This window comes from Protobothrops mucrosquamatus, unplaced genomic scaffold (genome assembly GCF_001527695.2).
Source record: "Protobothrops mucrosquamatus isolate PMUCROS unplaced genomic scaffold, P.Mucros_1.0 scaffold183, whole genome shotgun sequence".
In the NCBI taxonomy this organism is placed as follows: Eukaryota; Metazoa; Chordata; class Lepidosauria; order Squamata; family Viperidae; genus Protobothrops; species Protobothrops mucrosquamatus.
In genome coordinates this window covers 374,765-387,387 of record NW_015386542.1, presented here as the reverse complement: position 1 = coordinate 387,387, position 12,623 = coordinate 374,765, and the positions used below count along the sequence as shown (strand labels likewise).

At 38.8% G+C, this 12,623-nt stretch overlaps 1 protein-coding gene across 1 annotated transcript in view; it reads left to right on the top strand.

Moving 5' to 3' along the window:
- GIGYF2 (GRB10 interacting GYF protein 2) overlaps positions 1-12,623 on the top strand; it is a 90,113-nt gene that overhangs the window by 60,693 nt on the left and 16,797 nt on the right. Inside the window, exons 8-13 of the mRNA XM_015813714.1 lie at positions 6,506-6,723; positions 6,808-6,970; positions 7,055-7,252; positions 8,273-8,457; positions 10,568-10,727; positions 11,480-11,646. Of these exons, the coding sequence (XP_015669200.1) occupies positions 6,506-6,723; positions 6,808-6,970; positions 7,055-7,252; positions 8,273-8,457; positions 10,568-10,727; positions 11,480-11,646 (1,091 nt within the window). The remainder of the gene's footprint in view (positions 1-6,505; positions 6,724-6,807; positions 6,971-7,054; positions 7,253-8,272; positions 8,458-10,567; positions 10,728-11,479; positions 11,647-12,623) is intronic.

The window sequence follows — 12,623 nt, the reverse complement described above, 5'->3', positions numbered from 1 at the left end:
ACTGGAAGTTTTTAAGAAGAGACTGGACAGCCGTTTGTCTGAAATGGTGTAGGGTTCCTGCCTGGGCAGGGGGTTGGACTCGATGACCTACAAGGTCCCTTCCAACTTTTTTATTATTATTATTATTATTATTATTATTATTATTATTATTATTATTATTATTATTATTATTATTATTATTATTATTATTATTATTATTATTATTTTATTAAAAATATTAAATTATATTAAAAATATAAAAAGCACAAAACTAAACAGAATAGAAAGGAGATTGGGTGAACAGCCGGTATTAATTACATGGGAGCCATCTCAATATTTTAGCAGTCCTGGGTCACCAGGCCTACTGACAGAACCAGGTCTTGAAGGACCTCCAGAAGTTTAAAAAAGATTGAAATGAAATTCTCCAGCCAATGGGACCCATAGCATATCCTCTCTGCTGGACCTGGTAGGACAGATATATGTAATCAGGGAGAGGTGAGTTCTCAAATAACCTTTTCCCATGCCATGTAGGACTTTAAAGGACAAAACCAACTCCTTGAATTGGACCCGGAAATAGACTGATAACCAATGCAGCTTGCAAAGCAAAGATGTAATGTGTGTTGCTGCATTCTGCACCAACTGAAGCTTCCAAATACTCTTCAAGGGTAGCTCCATTTAGAGCATATTAAGTAGTCCAACTAGGAGATAACTAGGCCATGAGTGACTGTGAGCAGAGCCTCCAGATCCTGGAACATGTGCAATGGGCACACAACATGAAGCTGTTCAAAGGTCCTTCTAGCCACGACTGCCACTTGCTCCTCAAGCAGAAGTCACGAATCTAGGAGAACTCCTAGATCAGAGCTCCCCAACCTTTTGGGCACCAGGAACTGGTTCTATGGAGAAAGGCTTTTCCACGGACCGGAGAGTGCATGGTTTTGTATGCTGCCTATATCCCACAGATGGGACTTTGCTTGTTTGTGTGGACCAGTTGCTGGCATGTGGTGGCCCAGTACCAGTCCACGGACCGGGGGTTGGGGATCCCTGTCCTAGATTGCACAGAAGGTCAGGCAATGCAATCCAACCCTATCCAGCACCAAGACTGTATCTCTAGAACTGGTAGGCTCCAAAACTTGCTCAGTCTTGCCAAAGTTCAGCTGAAGCCTTTGTTCCCCATTTAGACCCTTACAGCCTCCAGGCATCAGAATAAGATATTCCTGGCATCACTTCAGTCATCAAGGGCAGAGAAGTATAGTTGGGTATCATCAGCATACTGATATTTCACCCTGTGAAGACAGATGAGCACTCCCAGCATTCTCATGTAGGTATTAACTAGGAAAGGGAGACCATCAAATCCTGAGGCACCCCACATCGTAGAGGCAGATGGCAGAATCGCTCCTCTCCAACTTCTCTGAAGCTGTTGTACAACCACCTAATAATAACAATATTATTAGCAATATTAATAATGTTATTGGTCTACATTAGAGATATAGAGCTATTCTGATCTGAAACAGGAAAGGTACTTTCATCCAGCATTGGCACATTAACCCTAATGATGCTTGAGGAAGACATGCCTTTCTTGGCTTGCAGGGTCATTTCATCCCAGGAAAATACATATTTGAGGTAAGTAGGCATTGTGGAGGTGACAAAAGCTGTTTCACAGATCAGAATAGCTATGTATTGCTAATGTAGAATCTTACTCTTTAGTAAGTCCCATGCCTATGAGGTGCAAAAAGTTTATTTTCTGTTATATTTATATAAATATATGTCCTTGATAACTGCAAAAATGCGAATCCCGGGTATATCTGTTCAATAACGCAATCCTCGATCTCCAGAAGAGGTATAAATCAGCTGTTTATTGTTAAAAGGATTTTAAAAACAATAAAAGCAACTATTTACAATATTAAAAAACAACTTAGCTTTCGCTGGTCCACTGCCAGCGTCCTCAGAGTGAAGCTTAGGGGGTGGGGAGTTCTTTTTGTAGACCTTGCTAGCCTAACTGCTTACTCATTGCTCGTGTGATAGGGCCATCCCTCCTGGCTGACCGTAATTGCCTTAATTGTCCTGCCTCCTCTTTTTTGCACTCCAGTTCTACACCCTTTCCCCCTCCCATCCATGTCAATCTCGTCCCTCCCAGCGCTGTTGCTGTTGGTATACTTTCTAACTGCTCCCTCATACTCGTTCCAGGCTGCACATTCAGATCCAATGCTCCAAAAGTCTTTCCATTATCACTCTCCTCCTTTCTATCCCGTTTGTCTGCCCGTAGTTCTCGCCTTCCACTGTCTGTCCCTGTTAATCCTCTTTCCTCCGGTTTCCTTCTACACCTCGCACACCCATGTCCCATCCCTCTGCTCCATCTGCCTACGGCCAGTTGGGCTGTCTGCCGGCTGGTTCTTGAGCCCAGTCCCCCTCATCCTTGTAGGTCTTATTTCCTCCAATTCCCTTCTATATTTGGGTGTGCGTGCGCGTAATCGTATCCCGTCTCTCTGCTCTGTTTATGGCCAGTTGGGCTGCCCACCGTCTTGTCCTTAAATCCCATCCCCCTCATCCTTACTGATCCTATCCTTCCTAACGCTGTTGTTGGTGCCTCTACCAACTGTCTCCCCCTACCCCCCCTTCTCTATCTTATCCTGTTGATCCACTCATTGTTTTAACCTCCCCCTGTTCGTCCCTCCGGACTCCATTGCTTCTGAACTTTCTGCGTGCCTGGCCTTGCGTGCGCACAGCCACGTCCTATCTTTTTGCTTCATGCGTCCATGCTCAACCGAACCACCTATTGCCTCGCCCTCAGTTCCACCTTCCCCCCTCTTTGCCGATCCTATCTTTCCTGGTGTCAATGTCCCTGATACGCCCTCCATCCGTATGCCCCTACATATTTTGGGTCGTACGGCTAGGTCCGGCATGCCCGATGCCTTCCCATTCCCATCCCCCTCCCCCGTTGGTATTGATCTAAACGTTCGTCCAGTTTTCCACCATCTATCCCTGCTGGCCCTATTTCTTCTGACTTCCCTATGCGCATCTTATTGCCCCACCCCGTCTGTCCATGGTCAGCTGAGCTGCCTGCTGACTCCCCCCCAGATTCCCTCTCTCTCATCCTTATTGCCCCTATCCTTCCTAGCATCGTTGTCATTGATATATTTAGTAAATATATATATATAGTAAATATATTTATATTTATATTTACTATATAATTTATATTATTTAACAGGGATTATATAAAGTGGCATATTCAAAGTTGAGCTTTCTGTACCCTTAACTATAAAACTTTTGGTTTTCTTTCTATGCTGTGTGGTTGAAAGTAGTTAGGTTGTAGTTAAAAATGGATTTTCATAACATTTTTATTCTCACAATGGAGTGCTAAAGCCGTGCACAACATGTGAAGAGTGTTAGACTGAAAGATAGTGACAGATGCAAAACAGAACAGTGATTTAGTTAACATTCTAAATATTGATTGTTGTATGAGTTTGGCTGTCAGATACCTTATATGGTATTGACATAATTTTTATATGCATAGTGATAAAAGACAAAATTTCTTTCAAGGTCCTCTATCTCAAATGTTAAAACTCAGGCTAAAATAAATTCCAGATGTTCAAGCTAGGAAACCTTTGATATGCATGCTGTAGCTATACCTTTACCTGTATTGATTGTAATTTAATTATCATTCCAGTACAGTTTATACAAGATGTAAAGTTTTATCTGAATTTAATATTATATATTCACAGAAGTATTGTCTAAGCTAATGTTAAAGTATAGAATATAGCTCCTGATCCTTAGCTATGCAGCCACTTCATAAGACACAGTAGAGAGGAAACAAATTTTAAGTAATAAAGGATTACGTTCTTATAAAGTACAGATTGTACTCACTACAAGTAATATAATCATTGATCACTTCAAGCATATGTAATGTATATTGAATTATACATTCAACTGTGTGTTCTTTATAAGGTAAATTAATCATGTATTGCCCTTAGTGAACAGGAATAGATAGTTTTTAACTAAAATAATTCAAAAGCCACTACTATCAAGATGACTAATTGTAAGCTATGACCTTTAAGGACCACAAATTGAGTTACCAAAGATTGCGGCTAATGTTTACATACATTTTATACTGCTGCATTCAAATTATAGAATGAATAGAGAAAAGACATTCTCTATACTTATTTATAGTGGAAACCTGTTATGGATTTTTAGTATAAAAATGAAAAAAGTGAACACGTGTCTTTGATTAGACAGGGTACATTATAGAAAGAAGAGCAATATGAGTAATTTGAGAGAGAGAGAGAGAGAGAGAGAGAGAGCGAGAGCTATCAAATTTATTTAATTATTTATTCAATTTCTATAGCTGCCCAGCTCAACCAAGTGACTCTAAACGGCTTACATTCTAAAATTATAAAAGAAAACTATTTTAAAAAACATTAAAACAATAAAAACATCCACAAGATAAGTACAAACAGCACCTGCAATGATTAATCAACTAATAGGAAAGCCATATATTGGGGCCTTAACACATTCTGAGCCCCAGGCCCAGGTACAGTTATACTGCTTTGAAGAATGTTGGAAACTACTTTGACTTTTATTTTTCTTCAACTTTTTTCTTTTCTTGCACTTTTTGTTTCTTGTTTGCTTTCTTTCATTTTCTTTTTTTCTTCCTTACTTTATATTAGTTCTTTAGTTTTTACTGTGTTTAGAGACTTTAAGAAGAATTATATTCAAATATATTCAAATTATATTTAAAAAATTATAGAATTATAGATATTGACCTGCCTCAAAATGTTACCTCTTTCCTAGAATATACAATAATATAATCTGCAGATTAAGTCATAGTTGCATAGTCATCTTCAAAGCAAAACTTTGAAATAAATTTATCAACTACATATATTTTGTCAGAATATTTTTGCTGGCACTCATCCCAAAACAAGGAGGGACTTTATAATAGAATCAGTAACCACAGATTACACACCAAACTACAGAAAAAACAGGAATATTAGCTAGTAGAGACAAAGAAGAGACTGACTCCTTGGAATAGAGAGTAGATCAGACATGTCAAACACAAGGCCCGGGGGCCGGATGCAGCCCGCGAAGTGGTTTCATGTGGCCCGCGAAGCCATCCTGGAAACAGTGAGGGAATGGCTCCTGCTGCATTGGCCCTGGCCCAGGCCAGCCGGGAGCCAATGTACAATTTTGTGGTGGCCATCTATGCTGAAACGTATTCGGTCTTAGATCCACAAGGCTGTCTGGAAACGGCTTGGTGCCGCAGGTGCTTGAGAGCCAGGCTGGGCATTTGACCTCCCAGGGCTCCGGGCAGCCCGTGCCACCATCCAGCCCCCCCCCCCCCCGCATGGCCTGAGAGGAACAGTGAGGCTTCTCCAGTGGACTATGCCTTGCTTCTGCCAGAGACCCTCAGATCTGTCCCACTCCTGTCCAGGCTCCCACAGGCACCCTTGATGCGAACTATGTAGAGCTGGCCACGCCTACCCAGTAGGCCACACCCACTCCATCCACACCCACCCAGTAGGCCGCACCCACCCTGGCCACACCCACCTGGCGCTGAGGGCAACCGCAATGCTGATGCGGTCCTCAATGAAATTGAGTTTGACACCCCTAGAGTAGATAATCCACAAAAGGAATATCATTCCTCCTTTTCTGGAATGATAGAATGTATGTATCTGATCTCAAAGGAAAGTATAAACATTTTCTGATAATCTCCCAAAATGAAAATTATTAGATTTCATTGTTTAGAGAAATTATCCTTTAGCAGGGGCTGATTCTTATGACTCAAGAGCTAATGAGGCTTAACAATTTTATGGACTAAATAAAACTATTGGGACATTAACTCAGTGATGTGTTGATTTAGTTCTTGTGGACTTAGTTGGAGTCCACAAGATACAGGTAGTCCTTGATTAACAACAGCAGTTGGAACTGCAATTGCTGTTGCTAAGTGATATGGTTGTATAACGTGATGTCAAGTGCTCTCATTGCTTAGTAACAGAAATTCCAGCAGTCTTACTGTCATTAAGCAAGCATTGCATAGGTTGTTAAGTGAGGACCTCGTGTGACCACCTGCTTCTCCATTGACTTTGCTAATGAGAAGCCAGCAGGAAAGGTTGCAAATTGCAATCACATAGCTATGGGATGCTGCAATGTTGTGGTTGTGAGTTGTGCACTGAGCACCTGCATCACGAATGCATTGGCCAGAACTCTGATGACCTGTCATAACTACCACTCATTCAGTGCTGTTATAAGTTTGAATGTTCATTGAACAAGTGGTGGTTATGTAAGGACCATCTGTACTTATATTACTATGGCTTTAAACAATAGTACTTTTGGGGTAGCATTTTCTGGAATGGTACACTGATAATAATTTATAAACTGCCTCTGTCAAAGTAGACCATAAACTGTAGTGGCGTTCTGAAGTTCTGTCACTTTGTCCTCTCTTTTCCCTGTCCTCTTTTCCTCTATCCCTTTCTCCTTCCAAATAAGTTCTTGCCTATGGAACTCTTTTGTAAAGTTACTTTCCCGCCCCCCTTAGACGGCCCTCGTTCTGCAGGCTGGAGAGAACAAATGGAACGACGGCGAAGATTTGAATTTGATTTTCGAGACCGAGATGATGAAAGGGGTTACCGAAGAGTACGATGTGGCAGTGGCAGTATGGAGGATGATAGGGATAACCTTCCTGAATGGTGCTTAGAAGATGCTGAGGAGGAAATGGGGACTTTTGACTCATCTGGCGCATTCCTGTCCTTAAAAGTAAGGAATTTTCTATTGATTTGATATGTGACATGAATTATATGTAGCTGGTAGAATCAATTTTGATGTATATATCATCCTTAGAAAGTTCAAAAGGAACCAATTCCTGAGGAACAGGAAATGGATTTCCATCCTATAGAGGAAAGGGAAGATCAGTCTGATTCAGAAGAAAATCATAATGAAGAAGCCAAAGAATTAGATAAGACCCTTTTAAGAGAAGGAGTTAAGACAGAGCGAATAATAGCAGGTAAGAGGGATTTATCAGATTTATGCTTCCTCTGTTGTTTCAAACTGTCAAATTAGTTACATAGGTTTATTCATCTCATTTTAGAAGTAACAGAAGAAACAGGAAAAGAATCTTTACTGTCTACCAGATCAGGTACCTCACCAAAACCACAGTCACAGGAGCCATTACCAATAAGCCTGATTGAAAGGAAGGAAGACTGTATTCTAGTAGCAACAGAAAAATCAGAATTTGAAGAAAGCGAAATGGAGAATATTCCATCATCCAAAGTGCCCAATAGAGAAGGTAATCATAATAAGTGTGGAAGATACAAGAAATTTAAATATCATTGAAATCGGAACATCTGAAAAATGATTCAGAAAGAATAGAAAGATGGTTTAAGCACTTTTCAGTGATTACCAACAGTGTTAACAGTTTACTCAAATATTGATATAAAGTAGCACTTCACTTTTTGGATCACTTAACGTGATTTTTAGTATATTTCATAGATGATATGTACTGCAAAAAAGTTACAAATTTTGAGATGCTGACTAGATTCTTCTTTAAAAACAATAAAAATGTGCTGTTTAATGCATATTTTGTACGTGTATTAATACAGTGTGTTTGGTGATAGCTTTATGCCTTAAGAAGATTGCCCTGTCCCCCAAAGCCTGCTGTAGAGAGAGACTATTTTTTAAACAAGGACTTAGGTGGATGGTGAATCTAGGAATAATAATAATTAACCCACGTTCTTGGGAAGCATCTGCTAATGGACAAAAATGTTAAATCCAGTCTGAACATTTGCCTGGCTGTACAATCAACCATGGTATATGAAATGTATATGCTATGCAAATCTCAGTGGTTCCAGACAGCTTGTAACAATCAAAGAAATTAAAATCAATAAAAGATAAAAATAAAAAATGGCAAGTGTAATGAAGCAAGGCGTCTCTCTCTCTCTCTCTCTATCACCAAAGGCCTGGTGAAGAGCCAGGTTTTCATGGCTCTTCTAAACAAATAGTAAGTAATTATGAGCCAGATTCAGCCTGCAGGTTGCTTATGGCCTATCAGTAGTATAATATATTTATTTTATAGATTTTAACTCTGAAGTTAGGATATGAATATATTATTCAGTCAGTATCATGAAAGCTAGCTAGAGTATGTTAAGTGCAAGAAGCTCAAAAGTTATTTTTTTCTGTGGTTTTCTTTAAAAATAAATTGTATAAGGGGGAAGCAGATGTAAAGACGATAGAAAAAGGAATGCAATTTCTGATTAATTATGTAATACTACAGAAAATAATTTTGTATCTGTTGTTTTCCCCCTTCTAGACTCTCCTTCTATTGTCCAGTCTTTGCCACAAATTCCTTCAGAAGCAGTTTCCATTATCCCTCCTTCAGATTCTAGTCAAAATTCTGCCTTAAGATGTGTTCAAGCATCAGTTATGGCTGCTCCTGGTATGGGAAATGCTCTTACTGACCCTGACGATGAAGAGGGTCTCAAACATTTAGAACAGGTAAAAACATCTGTAAATTACTAATTTTTTAAGTTAATTTGTACTTCCCTTAGTTACATCTATCTAAAAGGCCTAAAATTTTCATGTCTGTTTGTAACATTCAGTTGAGTGAAATTGGAAGGTGTAAAGACAACAATTATTGAACCACAGAATTCAAATGAGCTAACATACAGAATGCCATGGCCTATGATTCCCATGGCAGTGAAAATTTGGGGAAGTTCTGGCTGTTTCAGTGCCATGCACCTTCCAGCTACTCTTCCCAGAAACCTATAGGTGATGCAGCACGAGGGAACGTGGGAAGGCCACAATACTGCCTTCTTTCCCAACTAACTCTGGCTCCTGTACCCAATCCAGGACCTCTGACAGAAAAATAATGAAATGTCAGCACTTAACATATAAAAACTAGCATAGATTTCAAAGAGGCAAAGCAAAAATGAAATATTATACAATGAAGACTTGATATAGAACTAAAATATTTATAGAGAAAATAAAGTACTGAACTATTATCCTACTTTCCTTAATTTAGGTGGTATGAGAAAGTTTGAAAAAGGGAGGTTTTGCTAACTCAAAAAGTTGGGGAGAATGGTGATTTTGATATTTATAACAGTTGTGATTGATGCCATTTAAATAGACTTTAAAAACTATCTACACTTATGCTACATAAAATAGAGTCTTTAAGGTTCAAAGAAGACTGGAAATCTAGCTTTTGATAGTGACAATTAATGACATATGTTTAGCAATATCATAGTAAACGTAAGCAGAATTAGACATGATTAGCACTTAGACCACAGACTACTCAGAAACAGAAAAGATTATTTTGCTTTAGAAAATATTACTTTGCTTTAGAATTGCTATTTGTGTAATTAGTCAGGTTTCTGGTTGATTTGTGATTCTTTCATATATATTTTTATTCATGATGTGATCTCACCACTCTGACAAAAAGGAAAGGGACATTAGACCTATAGCAATTCTTCATTATCAGTATTTTAATTATTTCCTGGAAATGTCTTGCTTTTAGGATAAACAGTTTTCATTTATTGATCTATAATTTGTTAGTTTTATAATTCTGTAATGCTGTATTATATCTTCCTCTGCTTTATTAGTAGATGATACCACATAGTAGATTTGCATTTTGCCATTCAGCCTAGCCCCAGCACCTCGATATTCCCGTATGCCTCAGACAGATGAGTTATCTCTTTTTTCTTGGAAGTCTTTCACAAGAACTTCTTATGTAGCTAAACAGAGATTGTTTGGAGATCATATTAAACATGGTCTCTTCACTATCAGGTTTATACATTTTGGTATTCCTCTTACATTTTGATACCTTCCAGGATTTCTTCATTTTATGCTCCAGTGGAAGGTATTCCTTTAAATAAAAAAACTGCAGATATAGTCTATGTTTACCGAACAATATTTCTTCTAGTCCCTAATTTTTCTAGTTTACCCCACATTGATGTCAAAATAATGGCTACCATTCCTTTCATCTTCTCTCGCATTTGTAGTAGCTGTGAGCCCACCTTTCCTTGATCCAATATATCATCGAAATTTCTGATATTGGGTGGATGAGGGTTCATAGGCCATTCTTTGCTTACCTTGAGTCATATTTGGGACTCACAGAGATCACCCTGAAGGCCACCTAGTTACTTGGTTGTAAAGAGAATTCTTTGTGTGACCAAATGTGAATTCATGTATTCATCCCTCTTGATGTTAGTGATCTCAAAGTTCTTTTCACTGATGTGTCATTTATAGTAAATTTAATTTAGTAAGTAATTCACATTCAGGTTCTAAAGCACAATTATTGTTGTCTGCTAAATCAGTATTGTATTATTCCTGACCAACAAACAACATTCTTTTAAACTGCCTTTTAATGCAGAGACTCATTTGTTGATTTCATTGATTATGTGTCCAATTTTCATTGAGCATTCTAACTTATATATAATTATGTACAATGTAAGACCAGTCTTAAGGATTTGAAATAGCTTTTTTCTTTTCTACCTCTAACCATATTAATTACAAAGATATTTTCACTATATTTCAGTGATTGCTTACCAATACAATTGCTTACAATTGTATTCTCCATAGTATTTAATGTAACTTCTCTTAATTATAGCAAGCAGAAAAAATGGTGGCATATTTGCAAGATAGTGCCTTGGATGATGAAAGATTAGCAGCCAAACTTCAAGAGCAGAGAGCAAAGGGTACTTTAGTACCATTACACCATGAGTCCATGCAAAAATGGTTCTACAAAGATCCTCAAGGAGAAATTCAGGGTAAGTGTTTTGTTTTGTTTGTTTGTTTCAATTAATTTGAAACAAGAGAAATCACTTACAGGATGAATGGATGGATGGACAGACAGATAGACAGAGTTTCCATTGGGAAGATTATCGGCTATAACTATTAAACATGTCAGTAAATGTGGCACGTCTAGCCAATTTCTGAAAGCCAATGTAGTTGTAGTGATTAAAATGTCAGAACAGGTCTGTGGAGAATCTGGTTCAAAACTCCATTCAGTCAATACTGCTTAGCAGATGACATTGGATTAGTCGTGCATTTTGATACTCTGGTTCGCAACCTTCACTGTGGTTGTTAAGCAAACACTACAGTTACGTGAACTAATAGTTCGCTAAGAGCATAGTTTTGCTGAAACAGGAAGTAAATGCCGGTTTTTGGCACAACGCATAAAATGTAATCACGTAAGTGACTGAAGTGCAGTCACATGACCATGGAATATATGACCATGAAAACTTTGAATCCAGATCATAAGTATTGCCCCCAGGTAGATCTGTCAGGACTTTGAATGGTCACTAAGTAACTGTAAGTCAAGGGTTACTTGTAGTCAAGGCAGTCATCAAGAATCAAAACTGACTCAAAGGCACTCGATAAATAAATAGGTAAAATATTAAGAATGATCCCTAACAAACTTCCATGGATCTGTGATTATTCGTACAACATTGACCGTATGTTTTCTTCCTTATTTCTGTGGATTTCAACTTTGTATATATGTTGGTGGGTAATTTTGCAGGTCCATTCAGTAATCAGGAGATGACAGAGTGGTTCCAAGCTGGATATTTCACAATGTCATTATTGGTGAAAAGAGCATGTGATGACAGTTTCCAGCCCCTTGGAGACATCATGAAAATATGGGGCAGGGTCCCTTTCACTCCAGGGCCAGCATCATCTCTGCATATGGTAAATTCATAAACTGAATTAAAACAATTAGACAAGAAAGGCCGATTATAGGAATTTATATGCTTTTGAACTGTAGTGAACTTTAGGGAAACTAAAGTTTCCAAGTTTATTTTTAAGAGAGAGGCACTTCACATGGAGTAAGAGTTGTATGCATAGTACTTACTATTAAGACAGAGTCAGTTTTCCTTTGCACTGATTTTCAAAACTGTTATTTAATAACTTTTAAGTAAAATTGCTTCAGCTATTACATTACCTTGGATATCAATGAATAATATATACCATTCTTATCTGAGCTCTCAAACTAGAATGATAGATCTGTTATCTTATAGCAAGTCCTCATACTAGAGATTGAATCCACCCCGTAGAGGGGAGACTATTTCATTATATGTTCTTATGGATTTACACATTACCTGAAAAGCACAAGGCAACATATGACTGATTTTATCCTTATGGGAACTCATGGGGTACACACAATCATTAAAGTTGGTTATTAGATCTTACGCGATTCAGATGCCTGTGCTGGAAATTGAACACTTAGGTCATAGAACTTTCTACAGTGTTTCTAGCTTTTTGAGCTATAATGGCCCTCATCAAGGGGAGGAAGGATATATGGATAATTTTGGCAAACGCAGCCTATCTGGGCTCAGATTACCATGTTTCCCCAAAAGTAAGACCTACCGAGAAGATAAGCCCTAGCTTGATTTTTGGAGGTGGGCCCAATATAAGCCCTACCCTGAAAATAAGCCCTAGTTTTGGGGCAAGGTGCACGCCTAAAAATCAAGCTAGAGTGGGGGTAGGGGGGTGGAGCTGCCCCATGCACCCTGCACCCACTTACCTTACTGGTAGGACTGCCGCAAATAGGCTTCCAACGACCCGACACTTGTTGCGCTGTGTGGCTCGTCGTGCCATTGTTGCTCCTCGCGGCAGAAGGCCACATGGTGCTTTGGGCCATTTGCAGGAGGCCACTTGGTGCTTTG